General features: G+C 35.3%; 1 protein-coding gene across 2 annotated transcripts in view; it reads left to right on the top strand.

The window, feature by feature from the left end:
• GIN1 (gypsy retrotransposon integrase 1) overlaps nucleotides 1-21,563 on the top strand; it is a 32,262-nt gene that overhangs the window by 1,105 nt on the left and 9,594 nt on the right. The window contains exons 2-5 of one of the 2 annotated variants that reach the window (XM_003899961.5): nucleotides 10,434-10,579; nucleotides 12,232-12,425; nucleotides 14,324-14,629; nucleotides 21,323-21,514. In XM_003899961.5, the coding sequence (XP_003900010.1) occupies nucleotides 10,441-10,579; nucleotides 12,232-12,425; nucleotides 14,324-14,629; nucleotides 21,323-21,514 (831 nt within the window). In that variant the 5' untranslated portion in view covers nucleotides 10,434-10,440. The remainder of the gene's footprint in view (nucleotides 1-10,433; nucleotides 10,580-12,231; nucleotides 12,426-14,323; nucleotides 14,630-21,322; nucleotides 21,515-21,563) is intronic. The other variant, XM_017959750.1, reaches the window with a different exon arrangement.

Raw genomic sequence — 21,563 nt, 5'->3', positions numbered from 1 at the left:
GAGGGGACAAAGTGTGTAAAGCTTAACCAAATATGACCCTGACATTCCTCATGCAAAACTACAAGTTGTAATCAACCACTTTCATTTTTTCTTATTCCTACACGTTTAAGTACGTAAGTAATGATTTTAAGAGAAATTCTTGAAAATATGAGCATATCCAAAGAAGTACCAGGACAGTCTTTCTTTATGTAGTTAAAACCACTTAATAAGAAGATATTTATATTTGTCCCGAATATTACAGTTTCAAGCCATTTTCTCATAGTAACTACTTTTCAAGTACATTGTTCCTAGGGACCAAGTAGTGTATGTATGGGCTTTGAAAAAACAAAAACAGAAACTGTTTCTTTTATGTTACTTTTGTGTATGAATACCAATTATTAGCAGTAAAACTTTAAACTACTTCAAGGGCTATGCTTTCTGTGAACTGAGTTTTCTTTCTTACGCATTTTCTTTTTCTCTTGTCATCTGCCTCTCTACCTCAAGAACCAGCAGTTTGTGAACTGCATTAGACTGTAATATCGTTATAAAAGAATACAACGCCTGAGTGTTCTGATTTTCTTCTTAGCACTAAAGCTTTATAAACATTGCTGTAAAGCATTAACACCATTAATGAAAGGAAAGATATTTTAAAATATTTTTTCATGTAGATGAAGATTTTGAGAAAAGAAAGGCTTCTCTGTTACTCTAAACAGCCTGATATGGATGATAATACTTAGATATGATAATAATTATACATTACTTTACCATATACAAAGGACTTTTAAGTCCATTATTTTCATCCTCATGATTGCAAAAAAGGAAAAGATATTATGTCCTCTTCCAAACATAGATATTAAGGCTTAAGTCTATACCTTCTTAGACACAGTTTACTTATAGTGCCCTGTTCGTGAAAGTGAACTATAATGTTTTCAAAAGTGAAATAAGTTACCTTTGGAATATTTGCTATAATTTTTAATTCTCCTTTCAGGAAATGCAAGTAATTCTTTATTCATTCACAAATAGTTGAGTGTCCACTGTGTTCTGAACATGATGTTAAACAATGTAAACATAAAAAATTAATAAGCTATTTCCATTCCTCGTTTATAATCAAACTTATTGATTACAAAAATCACTTTAAAATTTGTGTAACAGAGGCCTGAATCAAGTATTATAAAACCTAAGGATGACAAGTTAATTAACTTATTGGTATAGCACCAGGGAAAAGCATAAAATTTGAAGTAAGAGACTCCAAGTTACAAATGTCAGCGCGTGTACTCACTTTATTACCTTTAGTAAATTGGACAATCTCTGGACCCCCATTTTCTTACCTGTAAAATGGATATAAAACTAATACCAACTCCATGGAGTATTGTGAGGATTATCATAGTAAAATACTGCATAACTATTTGCAGCTGTAGTCGTGAGTCACTTAGCAGTGGGAATAAATTCTGAGAAATGCTTTGTTAGGCAGTTTCAGCAATGCACGAATACAGACTACCTACATGAACCTAGATGATGTGTGTGTGCGTGTGCATATATATATATATATATTTTTTTCTTCATATAAAAAAAAATGTCCCTGCACATTATTGGGTATCATTGATTTCTCCTGCTTGATCTGCAGTGCTAATATCAAATGCCCTATATCAGGTTCTATATATGCTCCGCTATCATCTTATCAGACCAGTAGGCAGTCCATCCTTGACCAAAACATTCTTATGTGGTGGCAATTGTTTTTAAAATTTTTAATTTTTAAAAATTATTTTCTCTTCCTATACTTTTGGCTTTTCCACATGTCATATAAACAGAAATATATAATATATAGCCGTTTGTGTCTGGCTTATTTCACTTAGCATAATGATTTTGAGATTTATTCATATTATTAGGTCTATTTGTAGTTTGTTCCTTATCAATGCTTAATAGTATTCCGTATGTGAATCTACTATAATTTGTTTATCCATTCACCAGTTGATGAACATTTGTTTTCAGGTTTTGGCTGTTAGGAATAAAACTTCTAGAAACATTCACTTACAGGTTTTTAGGTGTATATATTTTCCTTAGGGTTAGTATCTAAGATTGGTATTGCTGGACCATATGGTAAATTGATGTTTAATTTTATAAGAAATTGCCAAACTGTTTTCCAACATGTTTACATCATTTTCTATTATCACCAGCAAGAGTATCCTTGGTAGTACCTAGTATTGTTAGGTTTTGTTTTGTTTTTGTTGTCGTTAGTGTGTAGTCATGTCTTATTGTGGTTTTAATTTACATTTTTTCATTGTCTATTGATGTTGAGCATTTTTTCATGTGTTTATTTACTAACCATATCTCTGGTGAAGTGTCTGTATTTCTAGGTTTTAAATTGGGTTGTTTTCTTGTTAAGCTTTGAGAGTTCTTTATAACTTCTAGATAAAAGTTATTTATCATATATATATATATGTATTGCAAATATTTTATCCCAGTGTTTTCTCTTTTTTTGGCAGTTCTTTAAAGAATAAAAATTTTAATTTTTTCTTTATGCATAGGTGCTTTTTCTTTGCTATCTAGGAAGCCATTACCCAACCTAAGCTCACAAAGAATTTTTGTTGTTGTTTTCTAGAAGTTGTATAGTTTTAAGTTGTACGTTTAGATCTGTGACCCACCATGAAGTAATTTTTACATAACATGTGAGGTATTAGTTGAGGTTCACCTTTTTTCAAAGGATGTTTAATTGTTACAGCATTTGTTGAAAAGATTATCCTTTCTTCATTGAATTACCTTGGCACCTTTGTTAAAAATCAGTTTACCATAACTGAGCGGCTGTTTCTGGCACTATTCTGTTCCATAGATTTAAGGCTGTCATTTTGCCATTATAACACAGTCTTCATTACCATAGCAGTATAGAAAGTCCTGAAACCAAATAATGTGAAATTCTTCAACTATATTCATTTCTCAAAGTTGTTTTAATTATTCTGAGTCCTTTAGCTTTCCATATAAATTTTAGAATCAGCTTGTCAGTTTCTGCAAAAGAGCTTGAGGGTTCCTGATTGGGACTGCATTGAATCTATAGATCAATTTGGAGAAAACTGGCATCTTGTCCCACTTTTTCTCAGAGATAGAGGGGGAGTTACTCTAGCTTTCTGCATTCTAGTCAGAAGCCTATATGGGCATTTTTAGTGGTATTTCAGAAAGAAATAATTTTGCTCCACGATTATATTCACTATAATATATTTAGTGGAAGAGATCACGGACGAATCCCTGTTTGTGAATTGGATATCATCCCCTGCTGCCATCTCAGGAACGTCATACCATAATTTTTTTTCCTCTGTTTTCAGTGGTCTTTCTAGAAGCCCGTCCACTAGCATTAAACTTTTTGGGTTATTCCTTTGTTGAAAGCAAAACAATCTTGTTTTAAAAAAAAAAAAATTGTTGTAATTGTAGTAAATCACACATAACATGAAATTTACCATCTTAACCATTTTTAAGTGTACATACAGTTCAGTGGCATTAAGTACATTCACATGGTTTTACAACTATTACCACCATCCATCTCAAGAAGTCTTTTCATTTTGTATAACTGAAACTCTTGACCAGTTAAACAATAACTCTTCCATTCTCTCCTCCCCACCCTCTGTTCTATGCAACCATCATTGTTCTTTTTGTCTGTATGTATTTGACTACTCTGAGTACCTCATATAGGTGGAATCATACAGTATTTATCTTTTTGTGACTCATCACTTAGCTTAACGTCCTCAAGATTCATCCATATGGTAACGTGTGTCAGAATCTCCTTCCTTTTAAAGGTGTGTGAATAAATACACCATGTTTTGTTTATCCACGCAGCCATTGATGGACACTTGAGTTGCTTCCATCATTTGGCTGTTGTGGGTGATGTGGCTAATAACACGGCTGTCAAAAATTTTAACCCCACTAGAATGTAAACTCAATGAAGGTCAGGAGAATCTACATCTTGTTTATTATCCTGTCTCCAATGTTGTAACTGGCACATAGCAGTTACTCAGTAACGTTTTTTAGATCAACAAATGAACCTTACATCTGCCTCTAGCAACTATCTTGTAGCTCCTTGCCTTTATAGCTAAGCTCAAGTTTCTAAATCCACTTTCTGACTTTCCACTCTTTCCTTGTGTCATTTCAGTCTGGTTGCCAACCGCCCTGCTATACTGTAACTGTACTGTGTACTGTTGCCAAAACCACTAGCTACATTATGGTTCTTATATCACTTAGCCTCTCTGTCTACTTCTAAGAACAGTGTATTTGCCAAACTTCTATTACCAGAACCTCTTCCTGCTTTTTTCCTATGTCTCTGGCTATTCTCATGTCCCTAAAGGTTTACAATATATTTGGGAGAGAGACATATAAACTAATATATTCAATAGAGTGTGTCAGATTTTATGATAAATGTTGACACATATTACTGTGAATGTACCAAGGAAAGTGTGCACAATTCTCCCTGAGATTGGAGATGTGATCAGAAAGGATTCATGGATGAGTGAACTCATTAATGTTGAAGGATAAGGATATGTCCACTGCACTTCCTACTCTGTATACTTTCCATCTGATCCTTCTTCCATTGCCTTAACTTCACCTACTTTTTACATGCCGAGTTTATCCATGAAGAATACAACCTGCTTAATATTGTCATCTTTCTCCCTAAGCCAGAGCTTCAGACAGAAGTGATCCCAGATTCTTCTTTGCATTTACTCCACACATCTAGTCGGTCACAGTTATTATATAATGTATCTATCCATCTATACTGGCACTGCTTTGGCTCAGAATTTCCTCATTTCTTGCTTTAATTGTACAGTAGTTTCCTAGCTGACTGGTACAGATATTCCTGTCTCTACCCCAATCTCTATTCCATATTGGTGTACAATACACTTTATAGAATAGAAATCTAATCTTGTAACTCCAAGTCATTCTTAAAATGTTAAGTTATTCCAGGTTGGAGTGGTTAGAAGACACTCTGTAGGAAATGACACGTAGCCAGAGTTTTGAAAGATGATTAGGGGCTGGCGAAATAGCAATAAAGTTCATTCCAGGCAAAAGTATCAATGAAAAGATATGAACACACTGCATGGGATAGTTGAAGAACTGTGGTTATTTTTTGAATTGAGAATGCCAAGAGAAAAACGTGGAGAGACTGATAAAGAACCATATCTTATAAAGCTTTGCATAATGGCAGAGGTATTTAGATATCATTAGTGTCATGGTCTTAATGGTTGTATTCTCCCAAAATTCATGTGTTGAAATCCTAACCACCAAGTTGATGGTATTAAGAGACTGCACTTTGGGGCTGGGCGCAGTAGCTCACACCTGTAATCCTAGCACTTTGGGAGGCTGAGATGGGTGGATCACTGGAGGTCAGGAGTTCGAGAGCAGCCTGGCCAACATAGTGAAACCCCATCTCTACTAAAAATATAAAAATTAGCTGGACATGGTGGCATGTGCCCATAGTCCCAGCTACTCGAGAGGCTGTGGAACGAAATTTGCTTGAGCCTGGGAGGCAGAGGTTACAGTAAGCTGAGATCATGCCCCTGCACTCCAGTCTGGGCGACAGAGCACAACTCTGTCTGAAAAAAAAAAAGAGGTAGAACTTTGGAGAGGTGACTTGATCATGGGTCAGAGCTCTCATTAATGGGATTAGTGCCTATCTTTTAAAGAGTCTGAGAGAAACCCCTTCCCCCTTCCCTCATGTGAAGTTACAGTGAGAAGACAGCTGCCCATAAGAAAGTGAACCCTTAGTAGACACTAAATTTGCTGGCATCTTGATCTTGTACTTCCTAGCCTCCAGAACTGTGAGAAAGAAATTTCTGTTGATAAGCCATCCAGTTTATGGTATATTTGTTATAGCCTCCCAAGTGGACTAAGACAATCAGGAATGGCAAAAGGCATATTTTGAGTTAAGTGAATATTTTGATAAGATTTGTGTTTTAGTTTGACCTCTGACTGCAGTGAGGACAAGGACTATATTAGAGACAGAGGACACAAGGTCAGATAGAAGGTGAGTGTGAGGTAAGGCAGTAGCAATGGAATAAAGTTCAAGGTTCTACCTCATCCACAATCAATGCTTTTCCTCCTTCTCCAGGTGGATCTGTGTCTCTGCACATCTGTTTTGATAGTACTCTTCGCATACATCTGTTATAACACCACTCTAAACTATATAAATGCTGATATACTCCTCTTTTCCTCTCATACCATAAGCTCTGTGAGGACAGGGATTTCATCTTATTTAACTTTGCATTAGTGTCATCTAGTACATATAAGGGTTTTAGAGCTCAGTAACTGAATGAGCAAATTCAAGGTTATATGGATGAACAGGTAAAAAACTATTAAAAAGGGTAAAACTTGGAAGTTCTACAGTAGGCACAAAGAAGATTAGGAGAGGTCAAGATCACTTTAGATTCAGAGATCATGGAACGTTTGCTTCATTGAGGTGCTAGAGCTTGATTTCAAAAGATGGGTAAGGCTTAATCAAGTGGAAGGATATACCATTTAGGGGGAAATGATGTAAACCAAGGTATAGAGAATGGTTGGGGATATGGCCGTGGGTATACAAAGGAAACTAGTGAGAGAAGAAGCTGTGTTATGTCCTGCCAGGTTGTAGAGGGTAGGCTAAATAGTCTAGACCTTAGCCACTAAGTAGAAGATAATGCCCAGAGGCAGTCTCATAGTGTCCACTCTGTCAAGTAAATCATTTGGAAGATAAAAATATGCTAGGAATAGTCTAAGTAAGTTTCAAGGTGACTATGTCAGGCAAATAACCACGCCTTTAAGTCTTAGTTCTGTTGTCGAGTCAAGACAACTCACCCATATAAAAATGAAAATAATATACTTGTGAAAGCATTTGTGAAATATGAAAATCTGTAGGAAATTTATGGTTTTTATGTCTTCTCCCAGTGATTTTTATGTCCCTCTCCCTAACATAGATATGTGTTAGTCTTCTCCCACTAGTTTGATAAGAAAAAAACAAACCAAAAACTTTAAAGAGCTCAGTCTCCAAAGATTTTTGTAGTGGTTTCCTTTTCTCCTTGTCCCTGTGTACTATAGGTTTACTCTGAGGAGAGCAAATTTCTCTATTTCGATCTATTTTCGGTTATTCAAAAGTTAAAGATTTCAAAGCAGAGAAGTTAATTTCAGTAAATAGACCTTTTCTGAGGAGTTTTTATATATTCGTTATAAATAGAAAAACCAACAGTGTTCTAATGGCATAGACTTAATATACTGAAGACTTCATCTTTCATTAGATAGAAAAATTTTCTGGTCTCTCCAGGAGGTAAATGGGTAGGGGGAGGAAGACAAGAGATGGTAGGAACTTGGAACCCCAGAGGTTTTTAAATATAAGAGCAAAATACAGAAGCTACTGTGTATTACACAGACTCACATTTTTTTTTTTTTCCAATGGCTAGTTTGTTTTCTGCCAGTTCCAGTTACCCACATCCCTCTGTGTTTTGGGGCCTGTACTTCCTCTAAGGTGTGAGAGTTTGTTTTTTTCCTTCTGTGGGCTTTTACAGGCCTGAAAAAGCTTCTCCCCTTTTCTTTTTAAGGCCCTTCAGGAGTTTTTGCAATCTTTACTGGTCTCTAGAAGGGAGGAAATACACAATTTTTATCTTTCTTTTATAAACCTCATCTTCCTAGAGATACCATGCTCCCAGCTGGCTACGATGGGATATTTCTAGATTTTCTTTTAGATTGCTTAGATGATTTGGGACATTAATAGTTATAAAAACTATTAAGGGAAAACTATAACAGGAGGTTATATATAGTATATTATTAATTTTATAGTATGTATAGTCTGTATATTGATTTCATCTAAATCTCTAAATATATAGATTTCATCTATACATTTATAGTATGTATAGTCTGTATATTGATTTCATCTAAACAGGTTTCTGTCCCTTAGACTTGAAAGAACGTGTATCACTGTAGTATAGAGATGAAAATAAAGGACACAAACTAAAAATGATTTTGGTTTCTTTTTTTTTTTTTTTTTTTTGAGAGTTGAGGATGATTAATGCAGAGCTAGAATGACAGGCAGGCAAATGGATGGGTAGACAAACGGGTTCTATATTCCCAACTTGAAATCACACAACGCTTCATGAATTGAAAATTGATTAGGAAGTAAAAGTTTGCCATGGAATCCTGGCAGAGGAGAGAGTATAGTGAGGATGACATGGAAAGTAAAGGTATCAAGAGGTCTTACGTGGCAGATTAGAGGGCAGTAGGATACCACTAGTGTTTCACCACAAATGGTTTGAAAAGCACTGACCTAGAGCGACGTGAAACTTGGTAGCAATAGAAGTGGCTACAGGACCAGAACAGAGTATATACGTGGTAAACTTCTTGATACCTTTACTGTTTCCATGTAGTGGCTATTATGACTATAAAATATTTATAAACATTTTTGTACACAGATTTTGATAGTCATAGACTCATTGCACTGGAATATAAACTTAGAATTGCCAAGCCTTTAGGGTAAATTTGTGTTTAGCTTTAGAAGAAACTCAGTTTTCCAAAGTGGCTGCAACATTTTTTCCTCCCACAATGTATGAGAGTTCCAGTTGCTACCTGTCTGCACCAACACTTGGTGTTGTCTTTAGTTTTTAATTTTAGCCGTTCAGTAGTGTGTAGTTCTTAGTCATCATGGTTTTATTTGCATTGCCCTGAGGAATAACGATGTTGAGCATATTTTCACTTGCTTATTGACCATTGGATATTCTCTTTTATGAAGTGCTGTGTAAAAATTTCCCCCCATTTTTTGAATTGGGTTTTGTCCTTTTCTTTTTGATTTTTAGAAGTTCCTTACATACACTGGGTCTGACTCCTTTGTTAGATATATGTATTAAAGGTATCTTCTCCCAATGCGTGTCCTATGTTTTCACTTTCTTAATGGTGTCTTTGATGAGTACACATTTTTATTTTGATAAAGCACTATTGTTAATTTTCTTTCTTTTAAGGATAGTGTTTTTTGTGTCTTATTTAAGAAATCTTTGCTTATCCTAAGATTTGAAAGATCTTTTCCTATGTTTTCTTCCAGAATCATTGTCATTTATCTTTCACATTTAAGTTTATGATTTGTCTGGAATTAATTTTTGTGTAAGATGTGAGGTAGGTGGTTAAGGTTCATTTTTCCCCCTAGTACAGTTATCTAGTTGTCTAGCATTATTTATTGAAAAGACCACCTCTTTCCTCATTGTATTGGTATCTTTGTTGTAAATGTATTGACTTTACATGTGTGAATATAATTCTGGACTCCTTGTTCAATTACAGTGATGTGTCTGTCCGTCCTTATGCCAGTTGGCTTGTCTTATTTACTTTATTTGTATAAAAAGTCTTAAATCTCATCCATTTATCTTTGAGATGATTTAGAAACTGTGATAGGCTACATTTGTTTGGTTTGGGGTACAGCCATCTATTAGATGAAAAAAATCATATATTTAATAATCAGTTGGAAATGAATTAAACTTAGAACAAACTAATTGTCTTATAATACTTTATAGAGATAATTAACTTGTTTTTTAGGTCATGATGGGACTGTGTTAACATTTCAGAACCTTTGTTTTTAAATTGACATACACTTTGTGTTAACTTAAGGTTTAAGAAATGTACTGTGACTCTCTCTGGAAGTTAAAAATAGATCAGAAAGATGGATTTACATTTGCAAAGAGCTGTATTATAGGGGAAGTGAATTGATAAGCTGTTTAAGCCATGGCGATAGGCACAGTCTGTTCTGCTTTGTTCCAGCATTCTCTTTCCAGTAAATACTCTTTTAGTCTCATCTCTAGATCCTCTAGTGGTCAGTAAACATCTTTTTTTTTAATGCAATTTCAAAATTGTAAGATACGTGTCAGAATCCTAGCAGGAGACAGAAGACATTCTGGTGGGATTTTAAAGAAAATTTAATGGAACTTCTTTCTATAGACAGACAGTAACAAAGTAAACAGCATGGCACCTGGAGACTAGCAGCAGCAAACATAGTTACCACCTTAGGGCTGAGGTGCAAGAAGAAGAAATAACCATGAATATATTTAGAAATAATATAAAGCTGTATTTCTTCTCTTATAACTTATTTATTTAAATGTCACATGACAGGATCTTCCTGTGTTACCATCCCGTGAAAGTAACATTTCAGTTGATAGCAAATGAAATTTTAAGTAAACCTTTTTGAAGTGTACTAGTTCATTTCCTTTTTTCTCAGTATGTGGAAAATTTTCAGCATTTCTTATCAAGTGGAAAGAGACAAGATAATTTGTCATGGGGTATATCAAAAATAGCATTTGAGTATTTTCGTTCATATACATCACTGTTCCTTTCCTGTACTGCAATTATCTCCCTCACAAATAAATTCTGGGAATTCTCAGTTCATATGTAAATAGCAATATGACAGAAGTCTTAACTTAAATAGCAATTCAGTTAGCTTAAAATTTAAGTTACCTTTTTAAATACCTTTTACCTAGGTTCACAATGGTCCGTAGTGGAAAAAATGGTGACCTTCATCTTAAACAGATTGCATATTACAAACGAACTGGTGAATATCATCCAACTACACTGCCAAGTGAGCGAAGTGGTATAAGAAGAGCAGCAAAAAAATTTGTCTTCAAAGGTAAAATTCATGTTCAAAATTTTGATTATTGATTCTTCCCTACATTCTTCTTTGTGGAAATTTGAGAACTTCTGTAGTAATTGGTTGTTGCTAAATAATTACCAGTTGAATTGATGATGCCACTCAATCAAAAGCAAAATAAAAATTACACTCAGCTAACTGAAGGCCAGTAAGCATGAAAAGGGTGGTTTAAATTATAGACAGAATATGATACCATGAAAGAAAACGAAACATTTTTCTAAATTAACGACTTCTGCTTTTACCCTTTCGTGGTCTCTAACGGTGCACTTTCCAGCACTGATGCCACTTTCAATGAGGAACTTTTTTGATGCTTAATAGGAAAATGTTGACAAAGTTAACTGGTTTGTTTACTAACATGAAAACTGGAAGGAATTAACTATATTTCTGTGATCATGTCCCCCCAACCCCACCACTGCCATTAAATATTCTCAGGATCACATTCATTTTAGGACCCTTGGATCTTCCTGAATGGACTAAATATTTGAAAGGCAGTGGGATATTTATCTTGGAAGGTCATGATAATTTTTCCCTCTTTTTCCACATATAAAGGGGAAGAGAAATTTGGGATGAGATAAGCAACAAGTAGTCACCAGATAATTAAATGGATTTTGTGTTATAAATGGTAATTTTGTCTCTTAGGCTTACCCCAAAGCAGGTTAATAAAACTGTAAGATAATAAATAAATGCCTGCTTGCGTCTCCCTGTGTATATCCCTACCAATAACTCCCTTATACTTAAGATTAGACAGACCCATTACCTCTTAAACTGAAGTGAGGATTCATTCATTCATATATTTGATAATTTATGTAACAAATGTTAACTGGGTTTCTGCTATGTGCCAGTCACATTCTAAGCCTTGGAGATATATTGAAGAATAACATAGATAAGGTTCCTGCTCTTAGATTGCTTATCTTCTAATTCTAAAAAGTAAGGAATATTCCACTCATCAATCTGCTTACTCATATTAGTAGCTGAATGGTGTATTTTGGAATTTGAATAGCTAGCCCATTCACACTAGAGAGGTAGATGGTGATTTGCTCCATCCCCTGGTTACTTCCGAGCTGAAGATTCTTCTCAGTTGTACTCCTAAGGAAACAGAATTGTCTTGAGGATTAAAGTTTTTTCCACTTCCCCACTTCACCATCCCTACCTTCTACTCAGATATAGAAAAAGCGGAGAGAGCTGTTTGCTTGCAAAAACGCAGTGATGATAAAACATTATTTTAGAAAATTCTGTTCCAGGTAGGTGTTTCTCTATATGTAATTTATTTGCTAATCTGTTCCATTTTTAGGATGTGCCTGCAAAATCTTCCTACTTTAAGTACTCCCATAGAGAGATAATTTCGTATTTCCGTACTTATTACATGCTTTGGTGAACAAGCTGGCTCTGTTTATATTGATAGGTACAAAATTATAGCAGCTACCGCCCTTCCTAAGTGTCTAAGTAAGTGTAACAGCTAAGAACCTTTATGTGGTAGCATCATTACAAATAAATATTTTGTTTTAAATGCAGTAAGATTTTATAAAACAAAACAAAAACCTTCATGGTTTAAACAGAAGGCTATGATTCTCTTAGAACTACATACATCTCTAAACATTACAATTCTATCTTTTTGGTATCATTTATTCCAGAAAAAAAGCTGTTTTATGTTGGAAAAGACAGAAAACAAAATCGTTTGGTAATTGTTTCAGAAGAGGAAAAGAAGAAAGTCTTAAGAGAATGCCATGAAAATGACAGTGGAGCTCATCATGGTATATCCAGGACCCTCACTCTGGTAGAATCCAATTATTATTGGACATCTGTGACCAATGATGTCAAACAGTGGGTATGGCTTATGTATTTAGAATATTATGAATACTGTCTTTCTGATAGATATTTACAATTTATTATTTCTCCAGGTTTATTCTGGGTATCACCTCTCATTAAGTATTTTTGTCATGGTTATTTTTATTTAAAAACCATTTAAAGGGAGTTGTATTTCCCTTCACAGTTTTTTTAAATAACTTAAGTATAATTTGAAAAGGAAAGAAGCATCATTTAAACACTTGCAAATGCCATATTTAGATAGGAGATTATTTAGAATCATATTTGTATCATTGAATTTTTTTGTGTAGGCAGAATTTAAATGGAGCTGGAATTCATTTGACTAAATCATTACCTTTTCAATGGCAATCATACAAGGTTTTTTTAGGAGGAGAATATGTTCATAGTAAGTCAGGCCTAGTATGTGCTCTCATCTTTTGTGCTTGTTCCATCTTGAGGTAGAATGTCATATATGACAGAAACCCAAAACCAAATATAACCAAAATCAAATTTTGAGAATCATGAAATAAGTCTGAGTTTTGTAACTTTATGACCCATTGGGACCTTCAACTTCTCCTAATAGAAAATTCACCTATAGGAATTTTGGGGTTCTTACTAGAAGTCAAGTGATCCTACTCTTTCCAGTGTACTGTATGCCAAATGGTAGGAATTCCTTGGTATATCTGTGAAATCTCCTTAATAATTGTAGTAGAGCATCAAAAAGACTGGCATTTCAAGCATAAAGAATTAAACCAACAGTTAAGTATCATTTGTGAGTTATCAGTTTATGGGTCTGTTCAGGTATTCCAAAGACCTTCATAATTTATATATTTTTCCTGCCATGCATTTTTTACAAACATTCAGTTAAATCTTTGTCGAATTGTTATCACTGCAGAATGAATATGATTTTTGGAAATAATCAGAAGTTATTTGTGATAAAATCCAACAAATAAGTTTAAATTGGAAAATGAAAATTCTGATCAAAAGTAACTGTGACTATAAGGTGATTAAACAGCTTTTTAATTTTTCTTCAGAAGCTAGTTTGAAAGTAGTTTCTAGAGTGGAATTCCAGAGATATATTGAGAAATGGCACCCATCCATAAATTGAGCAGTTAATCTTGTCTCTCCTCACTTAAATGAAAGCTGCAGGACAGCATGGGTTTTCTTTATGTTTATTCTTTTCTCACGATTGAGAGAAATTTCTCCATCTATACATATTTTATGAATGAAATTATATTTCAATAAATATGGTTGGAATAGATTAATGAATAGACTTCTTAACGTGATAACTTTAGGAGGAAACATTTTGTGCATATAGAAATTATTGTAAACTTACACACTGATTTTAAATTATAGGAAACTTGTTTAAGATCTTTTAAAGTATTTAATAAATATGTATTCAGTGTGACCCAGATTTATGTTTCATGTGAATAAGAACCAATAAGATGGTCATTTAGTCGTATAGTCTTCCTTTAGTATAAGCAAGGGATTGGTTCCAGCACCACACTCATATAACCAAATCTACTCATACTGAAGTCTTTCAGTCGATCCTGTGAAACTCGCATATACAAGAAGTCAGCTTTCTGCATCCTTGAGTTTCTCATTCCTCCCTACCAATACTGTACTTTTTATTTGTGTTTAGTTAAAAAAAAAAAAAGCCATGTATAAGCTGACCTTCTCAGTCCAAACCCATGTTGTTCGAGGGACAGCTGTAGTGGCAACTACAGTTGTTTGTTGTTATTTTATTTGTTTGTTGTTCTAAATAGGTTTAATCCAGTGATTCTCAGTCCAGAAGTTTCTTCTTCAAAACAGGAAGTGTACCTATTAACCATTTTAAAATTCAGATTTATAAGACTGCTTTTATATTGTGTAGAGTGTTAACATTTGTATATATTTTCTTTATTGTGTGCCTGTTTGTAGGTATATGCTTGTCAGCATTGCCAAGTGGCAAAAAATACAGTTATTGTAGCACCGAAACAGCACCTTCTCAAGGTGGAAAATCCATGGAGTTTAGTTACTGTTGATCTGATGGGACCTTTTCATACAAGCAACAGAAGTCATGTATATGCTATAATCATGACAGATTTGTTCACCAAATGGGTTGTGATTTTGCCTCTATGTGATGTTTCAGCATCAGAAGTTTCTAAAGCTATTATCAATATATTTTTCTTATATGGACCTCCTCAGAAAATAATAATGGACCAAAGAGATGAATTCATTCAACAGGTAAGACAAATAAACTACTTAGGTCTGGGAGCATATCTTATTCCTTTTCAGTGTCCAGAACCAGTGCCCTCTGCATTATGTTACAGAGTGCTTAATAAATTCAGATAAATTGCTATAGGTATAGAGGTATGATATTAAATACTACAAGGATAATTGTACTGGAAATTAGGAGATTAAGATTTTAATACTTACTGTGAGTTATTGTAAACCCATCTTCAGATATCCTCAAATTAAAATGAGGAGGTTGGACCAAATAATCTTTATCTACTTCTAGATTAAAAACCCGTGATTGATTGGGCCTGGTGGCTCACACCTATAATCCCAACACTTTAGGAGGCTGAGGTGGGTGGATCACTTGAGCTCAGGAGTTCAAGACCACCCTGGGCAACAGGGCAAAACCCTATCTCTACAAAAAATACAAAAATTAGCTGGGCATGGTGTTAGGAACCTGTAATCACAGCTACTCAGGAGGCTGTGGCAAGAGAATCGCTTGAACCCGGGAAGTAGAGGTTGCAGTGAGCCGAGATCGCACCATTGCACTCCAGCCTGAGCGACAGAGAGACTCCATCTCAAAAAGAAAAACAAAAAATTAGCCAGGTGTGGTGGCATGCACCTGTGGTCCCAGGTACTTGGGAGGCTGAGATAGGAGGATCACTTGAGCCCGGGAGGCAGAGGTTGCAATGAACTGAGATTGTGTCACTGCACTTCAACCTGGGCAACAGAGTAAGACCTTGTCTCAAATAATAATAATAATAATTAATAATAATAATGTGATTGACAGGTAAAGGGAGACTTAAATAAATGGAAAAATACATTGTGTTCATGAATAAGACTATTCAGTATTGAAAGGTACTTTTTCCCTTGTCCTGGCCTTTTCCCAGTTAAAATTAACCTGAAAGGATAAACAGGGGAGAATATATGTGAAAACTTTTTATAAGAAATATAATAAGTACTAGACTTAAGGCATATGTTAAAACTTTTTGTAATTGACAGGGTACATGTTTAAGAAAAATCAGAGATAGCCAGACTTGGTTCAAAGCATCTTTGATGACTCAGTCCAAAAGAAATATCTAAAGTTATATTTATTAAGTAGATAGGACATATCATGGCACCCCAGGATTATTCCCAGTTTTCATAATTCTCTAGGAGGACTCAGCATATAGTCATATTCATGGCTAAGATTTATTCAGCAAAGAGAAAAGACACATTGGGAGAACCAGGTACAAGTTTCTAAGATCTCCTTCCCCAATAGAGTTACACAGGACATGTTTAATTCCTTTAGCAGAGTTGTGACAACACAGGGAAGCTCACTAGAGGCTCAGTGCCTAGGGTTTTTATTGGGGGCTGGTCACATAGGCACCTTCTACCTGGCATGTACAAAAATTTCAGACTCTTAGAAGGAAAGATTGTGTTTGGTCTTATAACCAAAACCTAAGCTCCTAGACGTTAGCCAAGGTGCAACCTTGTAAGCAGGCCTTTCAAAGAATAGCAGTCACAGATCCGCTGTGTTAATATGTTAAAGTTAACTGTCAGGTTAATTCTTTTCTTCACAGGTCCATCCAAACAACTTAATAAGTATTTATGTTGTAAACACTTAGTAGGAATTTAAAATACTCATAAATTGAAAGACAATATATTTTTGTTTCATTCTTTTTTTTTGAGACAGGGTCTCATTCTGTCACCCAGCCTGGAGTGCTGTGGCACTGTCTTGGCTCAATGCAACCTCCGCTTTCCAGACTCAAGTGATCCTGCCACCTTAGCCTCCCAGCTAATTTTTGTACCTTTTTTCTTTTAGAGACAGGTTTCACCATGTTGCCCAGGCTGGTTTCGAACTCCTGAACTCACACGATCCACCTGCCTTGACTTCCCAGAGTGCTGGAATTACTGGTGTGAGCCACCACACCCACCCCTTTCATTTCATTCTTAACCGTAATTACTTGCTAATGGGTAATGTGTACCTGTTGACCACTGCTTACTTTCTCAGACCTTGGAATCATATTGTACACTGCCACCCTCATTTCCTGTTTCACACTGATTTTTACATAGTAACTGCTTTTTATCACAGCATTCGATGAAGAAAACAGTTCTGTAAAGATGTGATGTCATCAAATGAATTGTAACCTGATCTAATGTTGAAACTGAACTGCCTTAAACTGGTAGTTTTCATGGTGTCCAACAGATGTTAAGGGGTAACTTAGCACAAAGTTTGGTAACAGTGCTTTAAATGATAAAGCTAGTGTCACAAATGTGTCTAGTAGAGGAGGAACATGTAATTAATTAACAGGTAAAAATTTGCTAATTGTTTAAAATTATTTCTGTAATATGATTTTAGAATCTAATACCAAAAGAATTTTCAGGTAAATTAAAGAATTTTAATTTTTAAAGTAGAAACAGAAAAAAATATATTTGACTTTTAATCTCTAGAAATGGAGGTTGCATTCTAAACCTAGGAACAGTGGTATAAACTTCAATGGAAAAAGATTAAATTTGGCTGCATAATAATAGGAGATTTATGTGGTCGTTTTGTAAATGAAGGCAAAGTAGTCTTGCCTGCCTTGATTGACATAGCAGTGGTCTGTGCAGTGTAGTACGTAAGGCAATCCAGTCTGGGGGAAGACTATTGGAACTTCTACTTATATTTTTTAAATCCAAAAAATAAGAAATAAAGCTTTATTAATAATGTATACAGATTGATAATAGCATCCTGACTCAATCAACAAGACAGCTATGTCACACATACTATATGAAGGTATCCTGAAAGAAAAGTGAGAATCCACATGTTTTCTCACTCATACTTTTGCTTTCAGCAGTTGAATGAAAATATGGATATCATCTAGCATTCACCACACTACTCACAAAATGGCCAGGGAGCTTAGAGTTTTGCAGTGAAAGCAGATAATACTAAAAGGCAAACACCCATCAACCACAAGAAAATGATAATGCTGGCACGTCTACATAACTTCCAGCTCTTAGTTAGACACAGCAATGAGATGAATACAAATATTAACTATAGTAGTCCTCATTTATCTGCAGTTTTACTTTCTGAGGTTTCAGTTCCTATAGTCAAGTGCAGTCCAAAAATATTAAATACAAAATTCCAGAAATAAACTATTTATATTTTTTTTAATTGCACACCATTCTGCGTATAGTGATGAAATCTCATGCTGTCCTGCTCTGTCCAAATGGGATGTGAATCATCCCTTTGTCTAGCATATCCTCATTGTATAGTCTACTCCCTCCCCATCATTACTCACCTTGTAGCTATCTTGGTTATCAGATCAAATGTCCTGGTTAGTAGTGTTTGTATCCAAGTTACCCTTATTTTACTTAAGAATAGCCCCAAAGTGCAGGAGTAGTGATGTTGGCATATTGTCAGTCGTCCTATTTTATTTTTAGTTGTTAATCTCTTACTGTGCCTAATTTATAAATTAATCTCCATCATAAGTGTATATGTATAGGGGAAAACATAGTATAGATAGGGTATGGTACTATCTGCAGTATCAAACATTCACTAGGGGCCTTGGAACATATTCTCTGAAGATAAAGGGAGACTACAGTTATCAGATCTGATAGGAAATTAGCCATCAAAATTCAAAATTATTGAGAATACTCTTTGAAATATTGGTTCACTTCCACTTTTATTAATGAAGAGCCTTACCCTAAGTGCATATAATGTTTCAGGGTATTTGCTAATGATAATATGAAGTCATTATGATTAGCTAGCAGGTTTTCCAGTCGTGTTTAAAGTCATCTGGTAACCAAACCACGACTTGGAAAATTTTACTAAAGGTAACAATAGGGCCAAGTGTGGTGGCTCATACCTCAGCTTTTTGGGAGGCTGAAGTGAGAGGATAACTTGAGACTATGGGTTCAAGACCAGCCCATGCAATATAGCAAGACTCCATCTCTACAAAAAAAAAAAAAAAAAATTAATTAGCTGGACATGTTGTTGCACACCCATAGTCCCAGCAACTCAGGAGGCTAAGGTGTAAGGATTGCTTAAGCCCAGGAGGTCAAGGCTGTAGTGAGCTATGATTGTACCACTGCATTCCAGTTTGGGTAACAGTGAGACCCTGTCTCAAAAAAAAAAAAAAAAAAAAAAAAAAAAAAGTAATAATAGGCTGTGCTTGGTGGCTCATGCTTGTTGTAATCTTACCAGGCAGATTGCTTGAGCCTAGGAGTTCGAGACTAGCCTAAGCAACATGGCGAAATGCCATCTCTACAAAAAATACAAAAATTAGCCAGGAGTGGTGGCTCATACTTGTAGTCCAGCTACTCGGGAGGCTGAGATGGGAAGATCGCTTGAGCCCAGGAGGTTGAAGTTGCAGTGAGCCAAGATCATGCACTCTAGCCTAGGTGACAGAGTGAGACCCAGTCTCAAAAAAAAAAAAAAAAAAGTAACAATAAATATTTGCAGGCCTATTTTATGAGATTGCTTAAACAAAAAAGGGACATATGATTGGGAAAACTTGTTCTTTTTGCTGTGATTAAAATGGCTTCACTATTACACAGAAAGTATAACGATGATAGTACAGAATGAACTCTTGTCAGCAAATACTGAAACAGAAAACACTGCTAAAGATTATAACATAATACACAATGTAGGAGGTTTATTGTATAGTCAAATAAAAATACAGATGTTTCTTAGAGTATTTGCTAAATTGTTTCAATAAAATGCACGAAGAACTTTTTGTAAACCTCTGAAGGAAAGAAAATAAACATATTCAGTAGAAAAATTAATTTTTTTAAAATGTCTTACAGAAAACTAGAATTGTAAGAACTGATGGAATATCTGGTTTGATGGTTGGGGGGCTGATAGGGTAAGGATGTCAAGATACCATTTCACAAATGGATGCCCTGGATCATTTCTAGGCAACCTTTTGAAACAAAGAAGGTAAAGCCTTTTTCAAGGGTCATTTAAAACCATTGATCAAGACTCAGATTGAAGCTGACCCAAATGATACCTATTCTCTGGGATTTGTTTCTAATTACTTTTGAATTAAAAATAGGCATCCTGAATTAGTATGTATATCAGCTAGGAAGTGTATTCAATCCGAGTAACAGACTGTCTTTCCCTATCCCAATATAATAATATGTGTTATATTTATTAACCCAATTGGGAGTGATTAAGAGTCACTCCTATTGTATTCACAATATGGCTGCCAGAGCACATGCCACAATGCCTACATTCCAGTCAGAAAGCAGGGAGAGAGTATTGGGCAAACAAAACTAGTACCAGCTGAGTTTGCCTAACAACTTTTACTTACAACTTTTTGGCTAGAATTATGTCACATGACCACCCCTACCTGCAAGGGGGTTTGGGACATGTAGTTTTCTTTTTGTTGCTTTCCGCTCTTGTATTAACTTTGCTTATTTAGTTATTCTGATACTACTGGTCTGAAATACTCTTTTTTTAAAAGACAAATTTATGAGCCAAAGGTTTACTCAACTAAAAATAATAAGGAAAAAAAGTCTGAAGGGTGAGGTAGGAAAAAAATATTATTTTATATTTAACAGGCTTACTGTTACAAGTTTTGTAAACTCATTTTGGTTTCTTTTAAGTGCTACACATAATATGGTAACACCAATAATAGTAGTTAAAAGTTATAAAATGCTTATTATTGCCAATAACTGTTTTACATGCTTTTTAAACATTAACTTACGACCTAGTGGGTTGTTTTTGAGACACTGTCTACTGAATTAAAAAGTTACTTGAGGGCTGGATGCAGTGGCTCATGCCTATAACCTCAAAACTTTGAAAGGCTGAGGTGGGTAGATTGCTTGAGTCCAGGAGTTTGAGACCAGCCTGGGCAACATGGTGAAACTCCATCTGTACAAAATATTTAAAAATTAGCTGGGCGTGGTGACACATGCCTGTAGTCCAAGCTGCTAGGCAGGCTGAGGTGAGAGGATTGCTTGAGTCCGGGTGGTGGAGGCTGCCCTCCAGCCTGTGCAACAGAGCAAGACCCTGTCTCCCACTGCCTACCCCCACAAAAAAAGAAAAAAATTAAACTCAAAGTTAGTGTTAAGTTCTGTTCTCCTGTTTCCTTGTTGTATGTGTGTATTTGGCAAGGCACTTAATCTCTCAAAGCTTCAGCATCTTACCTTTAAAATGAAATTAATAATACCTCAAAAACTTGTTGTAAGGTTTAATGACAATAATGTAAAGTGTCTAGTGTGATGATCAGCATGTAGTAAAGACTCAATAAATGGTAACCACTATTTTATACATGAAATTTTACATATTTTCATATAGAATGTTATGGTCAACAAAAAAGCAAGATTCAGCCAGGCATGGTGGCTCACACCTGTAATCCCAGCACTTTGGGAGGACAAGGCAGGTGGATCACAAGGTCAGGAGTTCAAGACTAGCCTGGCCAATATGGTGAAACCCCGTCTCTACTAAAAATAATGAAAATTAGCTGGGCGTGGTGGCGCGTGCCTGTAGTCCCAGCTACTTAGGAGGCTGAGGCAGAAGAATCGCTTGAACCTGGGAGGCAGAGGTTGTAGTGAGCTGAGATTGCGCCACTGCACTCCAGGCTGGGCAACTGAGCGAGACTCCATCTCAAATAATAACAATAATAATAATAAAAATAAAACGCAAGATTCTAATTCTTTTGAAGCTTTTTTTAAGTCAGTGGAAAAATAAAACACAAATTTTAAAAAGCCAGCTTTGTTTTATATGTTTTTCAGATCAATATTGAACTGTACAGATTGTTTGGCATAAAGCAGATTGTAATTTCTCACACCTCTGGAACTGTTAGTCCAATGGAAACTACACCTAGCACAATCAAAGCATTTCTCTCCAAACACTGTGCTGACCACCCAAACAACTGGGATGATCACCTATCAGCTGTTTCATTTGCCTTCAATGTAACTCACTTGGTACGTGCCTTTTTATAATTCTGTACTTCTGAGTTATGACTATTTATTG

This window comes from Papio anubis, chromosome 5 (assembly GCF_008728515.1).
Source record: "Papio anubis isolate 15944 chromosome 5, Panubis1.0, whole genome shotgun sequence".
Classification (NCBI taxonomy): domain Eukaryota; kingdom Metazoa; phylum Chordata; class Mammalia; order Primates; family Cercopithecidae; genus Papio; species Papio anubis.
Note: the sequence above shows the minus strand (reverse complement) of the source record. Positions and strands in the feature narration are given on the sequence as shown.